The sequence below is a fragment of the Rhinoraja longicauda genome, chromosome 13 (genome assembly GCF_053455715.1).
Source record: "Rhinoraja longicauda isolate Sanriku21f chromosome 13, sRhiLon1.1, whole genome shotgun sequence".
NCBI lineage: Eukaryota > Metazoa > Chordata > Chondrichthyes > Rajiformes > Arhynchobatidae > Rhinoraja > Rhinoraja longicauda.
In genome coordinates, this window is record NC_135965.1 from 5,721,372 (window position 1) to 5,738,448 (window position 17,077).

General features: G+C 38.5%; 1 protein-coding gene across 3 annotated transcripts in view; it reads left to right on the top strand.

Annotated features, from left to right (window-relative positions):
• Window positions 1-16,622, top strand: part of rubcn (rubicon autophagy regulator) — a 66,766-nt gene extending 50,144 nt beyond the window's left edge. For all 3 annotated transcript variants that reach the window (XM_078410258.1, XM_078410260.1, XM_078410259.1), the window contains 2 exons: window positions 5,624-5,717; window positions 8,972-16,622. In XM_078410258.1, the coding sequence (XP_078266384.1) occupies window positions 5,624-5,717; window positions 8,972-9,138 (261 nt within the window). In that variant the 3' untranslated portion in view covers window positions 9,139-16,622. The remainder of the gene's footprint in view (window positions 1-5,623; window positions 5,718-8,971) is intronic.
• Window positions 16,623-17,077: the final 455 nt, after the last annotated feature.

Sequence of the window (17,077 nt, forward strand, 5' to 3'; positions counted from 1 at the left end):
GATGACCTGCCAGTTTTCGCAATCAACATTTAATATTCCAACTAATTAGGTTATTAGTTTGCTCAATTAGGTTTATGTTAGGGTGTGTTATTGTCACATGTACTGAGGTACAGTGAAAAGCTTTGTTTTGCCTGCTATCCAAACAGATTAGATATACCATACATAGAAACAATCGGTGACAAATTGACTTCAAATACAATAAATGGAACAAAGGGGCCGATTCAGAGAGCAGAATAAAGTTCTCAGCATTGCAATGCATTAGTTCCGTAGACAAAGTCCAATGTCCTTAACGGGGTGAATCGAACAGTACCCTAGCTGATGGGAGGACTGTTCAGAAGCCTGGTAACAGAGAAGAAGAAGCTGTTTTGAGTCTCGTGATGCACGCTTTCATGTTTCTGTACCTTCTGCTGGATGGGAGTAGGAGAAGGAATGACCAGGGTGATTAGTGTTGGCTGCTTTTCAGAGGCAGCCTGGTGTAGACAGTCAATGGTGGGAAGTCAGGTCTGTGTGATGGACTGGACTATACAGTGCCCTCCATAATGTTTGGGACAAAGACCCATCTTTTATTTATTTGCCTCAATTTGAGATTTGTAATAGAAAAAATCACGTGGTTAAAGTGCACATTGTCAGATTTTATGAAAGGGTATTTTTATACATTTTGGTTTCACCATGTAGAAATTACAGCTGTGTTTATACATAGTCCCCTCATTTCAGGGCACCATAATGTTTGGGGCACATGGCTTCACAGGTGTTTGTAATTGCTCAGGTGTGTTTAAATGCCTCCTTAATGCAGGTATAAGAGAGCTTTCAGCACCTCGTCTTTCCTCCAGTCTTTCCATCACCTTTGGAAACTTTTATTGCTATTTATCAACACGAGGACCAAAGTTGTGCCAATGAAAGTCAAAGAAGCCATTATGACAGTGAGAAACACGAATAAAACTGTTAGAGATATCAGCCTAAGACTTACCAAAATCAACTGTTTGGAACATCATTAAGAAGAGAGTACTGGTGAGCTTACTAATTGCAAAGGGACTGGCAGGCCAAGGAAGACCTCCACAGCTGATGACAGAAGAATTCTCTCTATAATAAAGAAAAATCCCCAAACACCTGTCCGATAGATCAAAAACATTCTTCAGGAGTCAGGTCAAGTCAAGTCAAGTCAATTTTATATGTATAGCACATTTAAAAACAACCCACGTTGACCAAAGTGCTGTACATCTGATTAGGTACTAAGGAAAAAAAAAGAAACATACAGTAGCACGCAAACAGTTCACAGCGCCTCCTCAATGAGCCTCAAACGCTAGGGAGTAGAAATAGGTTTTGAGCCTGGACTTAAAGGAGTCGATGGAGGGGGCAGTTCTGATGGGGAGAGGGATGCTGTTCCACAGTCTAGGAGCTGCAACCGCAAAAGCGCGGTCACCCCTGAGCTTAAGCCTAGACCGCGGGATAGTGAGTAGCCCCAAGTCGGCCGACCTGAGGGACCTGGAGTTAGAGAGGTGGGTTTGAAGATTTTTTGATGTGGGGGGGGAATGTCCATTTAGGACTTTATACGTGAATGGGAGGAGCTTGAAGTTGATTCTGTACCGTGCAGGGAGCCAGTGGAGAGAGGCCAGAATCGGGGTGATGTGGTCCCTTTTACGGGTACCCGTCAGGAGTCTCGCTGCGGCGTTTTGGACCAGTTGCAGGCGGGACAGGGAAGATTGGCTGATCCCAGTGTATAGGGAGTTGCAGTAGTCTAGGCGGGAGGAAATGAAAGCGTGAATGATTTTTTCTGTGTCGTCGAATTGGAGGAAAGGTTTGATTTTAGCTATGGTTCGAAGTTGGAAGAAGCTGGCTTTTACCACAGCGTTGACTTGCTTATCAAATTTTAATGCAGAGTCAAATATCATGCCGAGGTTTTTGACATGCGGTTTGACTAGGCAGGATAGACTTCCAAGACTGCCTGTTATCGATTTGATGGAGTCGGGGGGGCCGAATAGGATGACCTCAGACTTGCTCTCATTTAATTGGAGGAAGTTCTGTGCCATCCAACATTTTATGTCCTCAAGGCAGTGTAAGAGGCTGTTTAAATTTGACTGGTTGTTGGGTTTCAGGGGGAGGTAAAGCTGGGTGTCATCGGCATAGCAGTGGAAAGAAATGCCGTGCCTTTGAATGATTTGGCCAAGGGGGAGCATGTATAGAGAGAAGAGAATGGGGCCTAGGATGGAGCCTTGTGGAACTCCGCAGGAGAGGCTAGCTGGAGCAGAGGAATAACTGCCTATGTTGATGGTGAAACTCCTATCTTTGAGGTACGAAGCGAACCAGCTCAGGGCAGTGCCATCAATGCCAACCGTGTACCGGAGACGGTCAATAAGGATGGTGTGGTCCACTGTATCGAACGCTGCGCTGAGGTCGAGAAGGAGCAGGATTGCACAGTCGTCCGTGTCGATGGCGAGAAGCAGGTCGTTGTGTACCTTCAACAAGGCAGACTCTGTGCTGTGGTGGGCTCTGAAACCTGACTGGAAACTTTCCAGGATGGTGTTTTGGTGTAGGTAGGGCATTAATTGGTTTAGAATTGCCTTTTCAAGGACTTTTGACAGGAATGGCAGTTTGGAAATGGGTCTGTAGTTGCTAGGCAAGGTGGGGTCTAGGTTAGGTTTTTTCAGTAGGGGCTGGGCCACCGCGTGCTTGAAACTGGTTGGAACAGTGCCAGTGGCCAGAGAACTGTTGATAATAGAGAGGATGCTGGGACCGGCTATTGCAATGACATCCTTCAGAAGGGCAGTGGGGGCAGGATCAAGGGGGCAGGTTGCAGGTTTCATAGCGGAGACAAGCTTTGCAAGGGAGGATAGAGTGACGGGTTGGAAGCAGTCCAATTTACATGAACAGACTAGTGAGACAGCTAGGTCACGGGTGGGAGGGGAAATGTTCATTCTAATGTTCTCAACTTTGTTGGTGAAAAATTTAGCGAATTCTTCGCACTTAGCAGGGGACCCAACTAAGCTGGTACTGGGGGCGGGACATATGACAGAGGTAATTGTTCTAAATAGGACCTTGGAGTTATGAGAGTTTTTGGAAATAAGGTCGGAGAAGTATTGTGCTCTAGCAGACTTTACTGCTTCCTGGTATTTGAGAAGATTGTTTCTCAGAATTTCAAAGGAAATTTGAAGCATGTCACATTTCCACCTCCTTTCTGATTTTCTGCACTCCCTTCTTAGGGCTTTGGTGGTGTCATTGAGCCACAGCCGACCTTTGGGCTTAGGCTTTTTCATTTAAAGGGGAGCGATAGAATCCAGGATGGAAGAGCAAGTGATATTAAATAAAGAGGCGAGATCCTCAGTGCTGAGATGGGGGGAGAGGCCTCAATAGTGCAGATGTTGGGGGCAGCTGTGAGAGTATGATTATATATAGTCATAGAAAGATCTAGTAGATAAAACGGGCAGTCAATGAATTTATGTCGCGGGAGTAGCGAACAGGGAGATGAGATTTTGCGGGAGATAAAGGCAGAGATGCGTCAAAAATGATAGCGCTGTGGTCCGATAGACAGGCTTCAGTAGTTTGGATGTGGATATGTCAATAACCACTGTCCGCAGAAGACTTCAAGAACAGAAATACAGAGGTGACAGACACTACAAGATGCAAACCACAAAAATAAGATGGCCAGGTTACAGTTTGCCAAGAAGTACTTAAAAGAGCAACCACAATTCTGGAAAAAGGTCTTGTGGACAGTTGAGATGAAGATTAACTAGTATCAGAGTGATGGCAAGAGTAAAGTATGGAGGAGAGAAGGACCGCCCACGATCCCAAGCATACCACCTCATCTGTGAAACACTGGTGGGGGTGTTATGGCCTGGGCATGTACGGTTACTGAAGGTACTGGCTCACATCTTCATTGATGATACAACCGCTGATGGTAGTAGTATAATGAATTCTGAATTGTATAGACACATCCTATCTGCTCAAGTTCAAATGCCTCAAAACTCATTGGCCGGCGGTTCATTCTACACCAAGACAATAATCCCAAACATACTGCTAAAGCAACAAAGGAGTTTTTCAAAGCTAAAAAATTGTCAATTCTTGAGTGACCAAGTCAATCACCCAATCTGAACCCAATTGAGCATGTCTTTTATATGCTGAAGAGAAAACTGAAGGGGACTAGCCCCCAAAACAAGCATAAGCTAAAGATGGCTGCAATACAGGCCTGGCAGAGCATCACCAGAGAAGACACCCAGCAACTGGTGATGTCCATGAATCGCAGACTTCAAGCAGTCATTGCATGCAAAGGATATGCAACAAAATACTAAACATGACTACTTTCATTTACATGATGTTGCTGTGTCCCAAACATGGTGCCCTGAAATGGGGGGGACTATGTATAAACACTGCTGTAATTTCTAAATGGTGAAACCAAAATGTATTAAAAAATGGCCTTTATTAAAATCTGACAATGTGAACTTTACCTACATGTGATTTTTTTCTATTACAAATCTCAAATTGTGGAGTACAGAGGCAAATAAATAAATGATGGGTCTTTGTCATAAACATTATGGAGGGCACTGTATCTACAACTCTGTAATTGCTTGACGTCTTGGGCAGGGCTGTTTCCAAACCAGGTTGTGATACAATCCAACATCATGCTTTCATTAAGTATCAGCGAGACATTAAGAAGATTGGAAGAATTGTGCTGTAAAATGGAGGTGCTTGAGTGGGCTGCCTTTCCAAAAGCAGCATGTACGTTTAGACTAAAATTACACTACGCTCTTTTATGCTTTACTATTCATCTTGGAATTTCTGCGTTAGTTGATTGAATATTTTTATTCATTTTATGGGATCTGACTACCATCAGGAATGTCAGCATTTATTGCCCATGTGTCGGTTGCTGTGAAGTGTTGGATTGAGAGTTCCAGGATTTTGACTTTGCAATGAATTTTTAAGTTACGATGGTATGGATTATTAACATGTTTAATAGTTTTATACGAATAGCAAACAGAAGATTTCTTGATTCAATTTATTAATAGGTAGTCATAGAGTCATTGTCATATAACAAGGAAATGGCCTTTCAGCCCAATTTGTCATGGCAACCAAGATGCCCCATTTAAGCTAGTCCTGTTTGCCTGCATTTGGCTTATATTCCTTTAAACCATTCCTTTCCATGTATATAAATCTAAATGCTGTACTTGGCTCAACTACTTCATCTGGCAGCACGTTCCATATACCCTCTACCTTGGTGATCCATTAGGTGACAAGACTATCTTCTGATACAGGATAGTACAAGGGTAACTTCAATCCTTTTCAATTTCCCTTTTGTTCCAATCTGTGTCTTTCTATGTGGCAGTTAAATTCTGCAGTTGAACTGTAATAAATACATTGCAGAGTATTAGTTTTGATGGGGTTTTTTCATGAGTGTAGTTCAAATCTGGCCATGCATTTTGGTTTATTACTTGTGGAAATCAGGAAGTGTGAAATCGTGCATTCAGCTTAAAAATGTTGTTATTCAAGTTATTGTATTTATGTTAAGATTGCTCATGTTTCAATTTGTTTCTGTTTACTTTGGAATGTGGCTAATAACTTATTAATGAGTGTTCCTTAAAGTGAATTCTTGCAATTATAAAAGTACTTAAATAACTGGTTTGTTTTTGCTCAGCTTTGTCAGGCTAAAGGCTTCATCTGTGAATTCTGCGGTAATGATGCAGATATCATCTTTCCTTTTGAGCTCCACAAATGTAAAAGATGTGAAGGTTAGTATTTTGAGGTTGCTGGTTGTGCATCTTGTGATTCAACAGTTAAACTTTTACTTGAAGGTCTCTTGTCTCAAATTAAGCTGTATCTCATTTGTACAATAGTTGTGCGGGTGTTTATAAATATGTATGATTATATATAGTCATAGAAAGATCTAGTAGATAAAACGGGCCCTTGGGATCACTGAGTCTACATCAACCATTAACATCCAAGAAAGTTAAGTGTTTAATTGTCATATGTACTGAAATGGAACAATGGAATTATTTTCATAGCAGCGTACTAGGACTGTAAACACGGTATTCAATAGTTAACATAATAATCAAAGAAGTTTGAATAAATGAGAAAATATTAATACAAAAACAAAAACAGAAGTCTTTAGTGCAACAAAAATAGTTTGTAGTTCATAGTTTAGTTGGTGTTTGTAGTGATCAAAAGCCTGATGTTGTTGGGAAGAAGCTGTTCCTGCGCCTGGAGGTCACGGTTTACAGACTCGTATACTTCCTGAGCGCATGAGTGAAATGGGAGTATGGCCAGGGTAGTGTGGTGTCGTTGTATTTGAGGTAGTACCTCCTGTAGAACCTTCGATGGTGACCAGATCAGTACCTGTGATGGACCGGGCAGTCCACCATTTCTTGTAACCTCCTTCGTTACCATCTGTTACAGTTGCTGAACTACACGTCATGCAACCAGTCAATATGCTCCTCACTGTACACTTGTAGAAGCTCAAGAGAGTATTGGTCAACATAGTGAATCTCCTCAATCTTCTAAGTAGAAGTGGTAATGGGCTTTCTTTGTGATTGCATCAGTGTGCTTAGTCCCGGACACATTTTCATTGATACTCGTGCCCAGGAACTTGATATTTTTCAAACTAATCCATTAATCCCTTAATTAATTAGGGATTAAAAGTACATTAATCCCCAGCTGTTCCTCCATGTTCTCATAACCTCTCTCTGGATTCTTCAACTCGTGTACACATTAGCTGCAACTTATAGTAGCCAATTAACCAACCAATGTAACTAGGATGTAACTAGGAAAATTGACTGGGGAGAGCCGGTAGATGTAGCGTACCTCGACTTTCAGAAAGCCTTCGACAAGGTCCCACATAGGAGATTAGTGGGCAAAATTAGAGCACATGGTATTGGGGATAGGGTACTGACATGGATAGAAAATTGGTTGGCAGACAGAAAGCAAAGAGTGGGGATAAATGGGTCCCTTTCAGAATGGCAGGCAGTAACTAGTGGGGTACCGCAAGGCTCGGTGCTGGGACCGCAGCTATTTACAGTATACATTAATGACTTGGATGAAGGGATTAAAAGTACCATTAGCAAATTTGCAGATGATACAAAGCTGGGTGGTAGTGTGAACTGTGAGGAAGATGCTATGAGGTTGCAGGGTGACTTGGACAGGTTGTGTGAGTGGGCGGATGCATGGCAGATGCAGTTTAATGTGGATAAATGTGAGGCTTTTCCACTTTGGTGGTAAGAATAGGAAGGCAGATTATTATCTGAATGGTGTCAAGTTAGGAAAAGGGATCTGGGTGCAATGAGATCTGGGTATCCTAGTGCATCAATCACTGAAAGGAAGCATGCAGGTACAGCAGGCAGTGAAGAAAGCCAATGGAATGTTGGCCTTCGTAGCAAGAGGAGTTGAGTATCGGAGCAAAGAGGTCCTTCTGCAGTTGTACAGGGCCCTAGTGAGACAGCACCTGGAGTACTGTGTGTAGTTTTGGTCTCCAAATTTGAGGAAGGATGTTCTTGCTATTGAGGGCGTGCTGCGTAGGTTTACTAGGTTAATTCCCGGAATGGCGGGACTGTCGTATGTTGAAAGACTGGAGCGACTAGGCTTGTATACACTGGAATTTAGAAGGATGAGAAGGGACCTTATCGAAACATACAAGATTATTAAGGGGTTGGACACGTTAGAGGCAGGAAACATGTTCCCAATGTTGGGGGAGTCCCGAACCAGGGGCCACAGTTTAAGAATAAGGGGTAGGCCATTTAGAATGGAGATGAGAAAAAACCTTTTCAGTCAGAGAGTTGTAAATCTGTGGAATTCTCTGCCTCAGAAGGCAGTGGAGGCCAATTCTCTGAATGCATTCAAGAGAGAGCTAGATAGAGCTCTTAAGGATAGCGGAGTCAGGGGGTATGGGGAGAAGGCAGGAACGAGCTACTGATTGAGAATGGTGGTGCTGGCTCGAAGGGCCGAATGGCCTACTCCTGCACCTATTGTCTATTGTCCAACAAATGCAGTTTAATTTATCAGGTAATATTAGTATTCTATACATCTTCAGTTACTTTTGAAGAAGTAGAAAGCTTGTTTTAAAGTTATGTTATTCCTGTTCGGAACCTCTATTGATATTTTGTTTTTCCTCATCTTGCTCTCCCACATGCGCGTGGCTCCACCGTGTGGTTGAACAATGCAATACTTGCTCTTGGATCAGGCACAGTTTCTTCTGTTGGACAGAATGGACGTTTCATATTGTTCCTTAAAAAAGATTCTGAATACTTGCCACAGATTCCATTCTTTGTCAGGCCATTATATTTATTTAATCAGGATGTGTATATCGTAAATTTCCTTTTAATTCCATATCCATTTTAGCACCACACTGGCCAGTCCGAAGGTCTCGACCCGAAATGTCACCCATTCCTTCGCTCCAGAGATGCTGCCTGCCTCGCTGAGTTACTCTGGCTTTTTGTTTCTATCTTCGGTCTCTTGCTATTGCCTGTCTTTTCGCGATTATCTATTTAAGCTATTTATATCTATAGAAATTCATCTGTACTTGTGTCACCTCCATTATGACCAATGCCAGTCTCTGACTCTGGCTGTTCTCCCGTCCTCTCCACACCATTATTGGTAGTCACCTACATTCTACAACTTCTTCCATGAACCCAAAGTGCTTTCACAAACCTTTACTCTGGAAACTTGCCTTTTAGCAAATTTTGGGATGTTTTTCCTAATATCTTATTGGACTCTGTGCCCTTTATGTTTGACTATTTCTACTAGCTGCCTTGAGATTTTTAGTTTAAGGGAGCCAAATAGATAAAAGTTGTTGAGTTTCTTCAATCCACTATTTGCGAGGATTCATTTAGTCTGTGCGTTTTGTGGATACTACATTTTAAATGCAACGTTGATCAAGTTTGGTGTAGCATTTATAATTTGTATTTGAGTTAACGCTCAATTTTATTTTTGCAATAATTTCTTCCGAAAACAGATTTTACGTGTTTCAGTAAAATGATTGTTTTTGTTTCTGCAGAATGTAAAGCATGTTACCACAAATGCTGTTTTAAATCAGACCACTGTCCTCGTTGTGACCGGTTTCAGGCACGTAAAGAAATGCTTGCTAAACAAACCATAAAATGGTATTCATCAGAGGCTCAAGAAGAAGAAAATGAGAACTCCCAGAGTACAGATTGTGACTGAACAGTAAGACAGAAGATAACAAAGCTACTTGAATTTTTGCATTTAAACAGAGTTGGGATTCATGCACTTATTCTTTTTAAACAGGACTAGCACTATACCTTCGTGCTGAGAATTCAATATATTGCCTTCCAGCAACAAAAGGTGACATTCCGTGACATTGTCTTTGTTGATCAATAACTTATTAACATCTATCCGTCCATGTTAATTTGACAATTTATTTAAATGATTTTAAAATGTCTGTTTGCATGTCCAAAGGCATTTTTTGCGGGAAATTGATGACGAGAGGGACAAAATTGTTTAACGTGTGTGTTCATAGCTTGAAGCTCCAGGATACATTCTGGGGTTGTGCACGTCCTTAGAGGAATGGTGCTGTCAGTCAGTTAAACTGGACTCTGGTTGCCATGTAAATCATCTTGGGCAACAGAAAGAAAAGTCTATATCTGGTATTCTATTTTGTGTTTAACAAGTAGATATCACTGTGATATTTTTATTAGTGCTGAATTGAATGTATTATTTTGGGATTAGAAGCTGATGGGATTAGATAAGTCTTTTTGATAAAACTATGAAGAACATTATTCAGTATTTTAAGACTTACCACGAATGTATAAATGTAAACTAAATTCAGGTCTGCTAAATTAATTGTTCAAAGATGAAGTATTTATCACGAATGTACCAATTTAGCCGCTTTTGTGCTTGCTGTCATTTGAAATGTAACATTTGAAATGTTTCGGCAGACTTTGGAAAGTTAGTAGACTTTTATTAGCAGACTGTTTCAATATACTGAATAGCAATTAATGAACTAGAACTTAAATTAAATCAATCTGCTGAATGCCATATGATTTATATATTTTTTAAAATATTTGCTTTATTTAGACAGTCCAGAGTCGGAATAGTAAAATGTTGTTTTGAAAACCTTACAAGCAATTCAGTTATTTATTTGTTGTATTTGATTTTGATTAGTATCTTGGCTGTTTATATTTTACGTGCAAAATCATTTCCTTTTAGCTTCAAATATTAAGATTATAGTGTTATATCCTACATACTGCAATGTATGCAGTTAAGTTAAACTGCTGCACAAAACAAAATAGTGTGGGTTTAGACAGAATAGAAAAGAGGAGAAACCACATGTGGAGCATTTGTAAATGTACTCTTTGGATAAAGCCAATATAAGCTCATTTACTAATGCAGCAAGATCTGTTTTGCATCGTAGAATTTATAGGTTTCATTTGGATGCAATGCCTCTATGTTTAAATACAATTATTGAGCCCATAACAGTACCAATGGGGTGATAGTTTAACTGCGGCTATAAGCAAGCTTGTTCGGCAAATAATAAAATCAAAAGAAAAATATTACATTGTTTGCAACAGTGTGAGACCAGCCTGACTTGGTTTTAATCCTTATTTATTGTTTAATTTTCAAGTTCCAATCCACTTGTTCCTAATGGACCTCAGGCAAACTTTAAATGAAGAATGAACTTTTATGAAAAGCTCATTTTTAATTAACCAACTAATTTGGAACCCTTTTATTTTTGAGGCTGTTCTCTGAAATTACGGCAAGTCTTTAATATCATTTTTGCTTCTGTTTGTTCTCTGTGGAAAATATGATTAGATTCACTGTGGTCAAATAATGATACAAAATTTGCAGGTATGAACTTGTGTCAAAGGCTGAGAAAGGGATATTTAGAATAGAAAATCAAATGCTGAAATAGACACATCACGTCTAAATTCCTAATGATAGGGAGACTGATATTTATAAAGATTTCTATGCTATATTGTTCCGAAAGGTTAGGCCTGAGAAATTCTTGTTATCTGAATCTTGAGAGAGTGCGCACAAATTAGAAAAAGGAGTAGGAACAGGCTTTTTGACCCTTCGATCTGCTCTGCCATTTCACAAGGCCATCGTTGATCTACCTCAACAACACATTCATGCCGTGTACCTTGATTTCATGAATATTGAACTATTTTGAACGTTGTCAATAACCGAGTCTCCATAACATTCAAGGATAGCAAATTCCAAAGTTGCTCCTCATTTCCATCCTAAATGGTCTAACCTTATTTTGAGACTGTGACCCCAAGTTCAAAACATTTCAGCCAATGGTCATTTTCTCTAGTATCTAACCTTTTGAGGCTTCTTAAAATAAAACATTTAATTGATGTCACTTCTCATTCCTAACTTAAAAGAATAGAAGCTAAGGCTGCGCAAATTCTCCATTAGACGTACCATGGAAAGAAATAAACCCAAGTTTTACACAATACACAATAATTTGCTTTCCTAATTGCCTGCTGTACTACATGCTAGCTTTCAGTGCCTTGTCAACAAGGACATCCAGCTCCCTTTGAGTATTAATAGTTCCCATTTGCTCACTGTTTAAAACATACTCTGTATTTCCCTTTTTTCTACATGTTGATAACCTCACTTTATTGCATGGCACTATATGGCACACTTAGCTTTTCTACATTCCCTTCTTACTATTCGCATTCTACTTGGCTTTCTATCATCAACAAATGTAGAAATGTCACATTTGATCCCTGCAGCCAAGTTGCAGAGATAGACTGTGTGCAGTTGAAGCTCTCAGATTTCTGCAGAGTCCTCACTAGTTGCAGTGCCACCTTGAAAATAACCCATTTATTCCTTCTCTGAAGAGTGCGGCCCAAAACGTCATTTGTCCCTTTTCTTCATCTGCTGAATTATCCAGCACTTTTTTTGCTCAAGATCCCAGCATCTGCAGTTTCTTATTTCCATATATATTCATGTTTGTTTTTCTGTTATCCAATTCTGAACCTATCCTGTGAATTGCTCTGAATTCCATGAATTCTGACCTGGTATTCTGATCAAAGTCTTGTAGGGGTTTTATTAAAAGTCTTCTCAAATCCAAATAAATCTGCCTCATAGAACTCCAATAGCTTAGTCGATCACTATTTCCCTTTCATAAATGTTGGTACTGTGTGATCGTACTATATTACAGATGTCTTTATTAAAATAATTTATTATAGAATCCAGCTGTTTCTCTGCTTCTGATGGAATACAATGAACTAAGATGCTGGTTTACAAAAAAAAAAGACACAGTACTGGAGTAACTTAGTGGGTCAGGCAGCGTTCCCGGAGAACATGGATAGGTGATGTTTCAGATCTGGACCCTCCATACTCGAAGATTTACCCAAATTGTCACTTATTCATGTTCTCCAAAGATGTTGTCTGATCAGTTTGCCAAGTCATTTTTTTCTTCCTCCCAATCTTATTTAATTAGAATGTTTGCTACATTCCAATCTGAAGAGACGTCTACAATCTATAGAATTTTGTTAGATGATAACCAGAGCATCCACTTTTTTTCCATTGTGGTCTTTTGGATATAGATCCTTTGGATCTGTCAGTTTTCAGGTTTATTAAAATATATTCACATTTTTAAAATTTCATCACTTGATTGTGACCTCTGGTTTTCAAATATTTTTGGAGAAGTCTTTGTCTTCCATGAAGACAGCACAACTTTTTAATTGCTCAGGCATTTGCTTTGCTCGGATCATAACTTTTCCCATCTGTTTGTTTGGGTCCCCCAAGTTCTCTTACTTTTTGATGCAATTTATGTCTAATAGATAGGATCTATCTTGAGTTTATTTTTGGTTGGGGAATTAAAAAGAAGATGGCCATTTTCTAAAGATTGTTAATTTGGTTTCATGAGCTGTGTCCTTGGTTCCTATGACCAGGTTCAATCCTGACTTCTGGAACTGTCCATGTAGGTTTCTTGTTCTCCTTGTGACTGTGTTCTGATTTCCTTCCACATCCTAGTTAATTGGCCACGATAAATTGCCCCCAGTATGTTTGTGATAGTAGAATCTGGGGCAGTTGATGGGAATGTGTGGAGAATAACAGTAGGTTTCGTATAGATGGGAGCTTGATGTTTGGTGTGTACTTGATGGGTTGAAGGGCCTGTTTCCATGCTGTTTGACCATAATTCATTTGTAGATTTACTCCATCACATATAGTGAGTGTTGGCTACGAGTGTTTAAAGTACGTTACAAATATTTTTTGGTGAATAGAAATTTAATTGGAAACCGCATGGAATTGCAATATTAAATTCAAAAGTTATTAAATCAGGTATTTGCTGCTCTCTTGATCAAGGTAGAAGCATGGTAAATCATGCAGTGCTAATAAGTGCATTATAATGTTTGTAGAATGGGTACGATTTGACCCTTTGTCATATTTTACAGAATCCTAATGGAATTACAGCTAAATGCATCAATTAGGTGTAATAAAGCTACCCCCAAGGTATAATCACAATCAAATGTTTTGCTGATTTTGTCCAGGGCATTAGTAAGGTACAACATTGGGCTTTGGTATTCCTAGAACTTCAATGTGCCACTGAAATTGCACATGTTTCACTGCATGAAGACATGGTTATACTTTGCTGTAATGGCTCTAATGTTTAATGAAATGTGGAACATTTTGAGTAAGTCTGTGGGGCTGATCCTGCAACCATAACCAAGATGAATCATTACCTAGAAAACGCAAATGAAACTACAATAAATTCTTATCAGGAGCATTTATTAACTAAATATGTGTGCTTTTTATGCCAGTTTTCTTAAGAGCTGACATGTAATTTCTTAGGGTATTTTATTCAACTGAGCATTATTCCTGGGTTGAGCTGTAGTAAATGTTCCATTAACATGTTTGACGATGGTGGAATTTTTCACATGTATTCTTACAAATATTGCTGCAGAATAATAAGTTCATAAATTACAGAAGTAGAATTAGGCCATTTGGCCCATCAAGTCTACTCTGTCATTCAATCATGGCTGATCTATCTTTCCCTCTCAACCTCATTCTCCTGCCTTCTCCCTATAACCCCTGACAGCGGTACTAATCAAAGTAAAAGGGTGTAGAAAATCAGGATCACATTGTTTGCTTCATGATCCTGGAGATTATGTTAAAATTCCAAATAACACACGACATTATCTCATGTTATGAGATCAGATTTCCAACCTTTTTGGTCAAGGTGAGCGAAGTCCTTGGGGAAATTGGACCGATTTTTCCCCACTAATTTTCCAAAACATTTAAGAAAATGACAATTTATCTTGGAATTTAATTTGGATGTTTTATTTTAATTTTTCAATATATTAAAAGATATACCTTTAAACCAATTTGCAATTATTCGTGATCTTCGTACATGGATACCAGGGAATAATTTACTGAGGCAGCAAGTTCTCACGCTGCTAAAATCTAAACTTAGAAAAATGACGTGCTTTCTTCTACAGTATTTCACAAGTGCAACAAAATATCACTTGATGTTGGAGGAAAAACAAGTCGGGTTTTAGTGTAGTGTTTCCACTCTTGTCAATCTTCAGCAATCAAATAAAACAGTTAAGAGCAATTAGTGCTGGACTACCATTGTTTTTTTGATGATGAGCTATCTTAAAATTATTTTAAAATACAGAATGTTAAATGTTCCTTTTAGAACATTGACAATTTTGTTTTATAAATAATGTTTTCTTTTAATTACTCCATTGCCCACTTTACCCAGCCTTTGATGTCCCCTCCCCCACTTTCTAGTTAATCGGTTTCCGATTGATAATCCTAGACTTTGTGTAAGCAGGAACTGCAGATACTGTTTTAAACCAAAGTTAGACACAAAAAGCTGGAGTAACTCAGCATCTCTGGAGAGAAGACTGAAGAAGGGTCTCGACCCGAAACATCACCCACTCCTTCTCTCCAGAGGTCCCGCTGAGTTACTCCAGCTTTTTGTGACAATCCTAGAGTTTGGTCCATTTACATAAAGGTAAGGCAGTGGTAGTAGTGAGCCTGGGATCAGCTAGTTTTCCGATTGTGACATCACCATCAGTGCAGCACAGACAATGTAACAGTCTCATTCATATAACTTTTTTCTGTATTAGTAATGGAGTATTTAAAAAAAACACAAAAGTTGTATTTGTTTTTAGATAAGCGTAGCTCTGAACCCTTTGAATCTAGACTCCATGTTCCTTTCACCCAACTTTTTACTTTATTAAGAATCAGTTGTCCATTTTCTCGACATTATTTCCTGAGGAATTTATATAGAGGGAAAACAATATAAGGTCTGTTGTTAAATGGGAGCAGCTTTGGGTATTTTTGGAAAAGCTTAATGATATTAAAACATTACAGGGCCAATCATGTGAATGTGTATATTATAACAGTTTATGAATCTTCGTGTATGCTCATGTAAACAGCATATCTGGATAACATGAGAATAGTTATAATTTCTCTTGAATATTTAGTGATTCAACATATTGTAAATATAGAGGGTACAAAATGTCCTATGCTTCTAATTCACGTGTGTGGGAAATGAGTAGTTTTGGCATTTTAACTTTTATGCAGTTGAAAGAATAAACCACTAAAAAAACACTGTGCAATAAATATAGTTCTTGAAGGCTTGTCTTCTAAATATTTTCCAATGTTTTTGTGCATGTGAAATTAATGATCTGCCAGAGAGAATATTTTATTCTTTGAAGTTTATCAAATCCAAGTGGTTCAGCTATTTTAGGAAATTTAGATATCTTCATAGTATCTTGGTCAGTATCTTTAGTGCAGGTCTGCTGTATTGTTCATTGTTGAGCAGGTTAAGTGTAAATAAATGATCATTTTCATATTATATTAGTTCGACTAAGCAAATGTTAATATTGGAAAGTTTTAAACGGTGTTACTTTGATTGCACTGATTATTAGTTAATACACTGAACCTGTGCTGGAGTGAATATTTGGTTTTATTTACTTCTGCCATGTTTTGGGACTATTCCAAAAGAGAGATTAAGAGAAATATGTAAATATTTAAAATGGACAGAAGATTATTGAAAATGTATTGTTATTTCAGAGAATTTCAGCATACAGCAAAATGAATTCTTGGAACTAGTTAAGAAATACTATGACTGCACTCCATGAATTGATAGAAAGCACTGAACGGGATGTGTTTTAGATAGCAGATTTACTATTGCCAGTTGTACAGTCCTCAAGATGACAGTTTTTTAGCTGAATAAGGTGCAGCAAACCAAACTTCAGCCAGTCATGGATGGATTATAAAATTACTTTTGGACGACAGCCATGTTATAATTATACTACAAATTTCTAGAGGAGTGCTAATACAATTTTCTTGATTATACCATTAGAATTATCTGTTTCATCAAGTGCAATCAGATAGATAACTGACATTGTGTAGTTAAGCACTCCAATGGAGAAACCTAATTAATGTATTATTCCCAGTTTCATAAAATTTTAATGACATCATATTTGGAGGTTTATTAAGCTTTTGCATTTCTATGCTTTTGTAATTGTAAATATTGGCGTGGTAATTCTGAATGTTCCGCATAAAGTAAAGTAACATACATTTTCGCTTGAAGCTCAAAGACAAAGCACTGACAATGTAAACTTTACATGTGAAAATCTGTATCTCTTTTAAATAAACTGCCCCTAGCTGGGAATATTTGATGACTTGTGTGTGTTTGATCTGAGGGCATATACATTCTTGCATTGTAATCCTGTTCAGTAATCTGCAATAAAAAACATTATTTCAAAATGTGTTATGAATTTTTAATGAATGCTTGGAGTACAAGATTTTCCAAGTCTCCATTGAATTTGTTGCACAGGACAAATAAGTCTTCAATGCATTTCTGTAGAATTAAAAACAAACTTAGTTTCTATCTAATTTGTCTCCAGTACCACACCATAGATGTTCAAAGGCATGGGGGAAGTGGTCAGTTTATAATTCGGAAAACAAACAAACAAACAACGTGTAGACCAGTCATTCTGCTTCAAAAACACAATTATGTGCAGAAGCTAAACTCTTGTGATACAATTGGAATGTTTGAGTAAGTTGTTTCAGACATTGCAATATTTATAGGATAAATTAAATTCCCTGTTTGATATGTTGAAAGACCTTAATTTGTTAAATGCATTTTGGGGCATTTCAGAAACTTTTA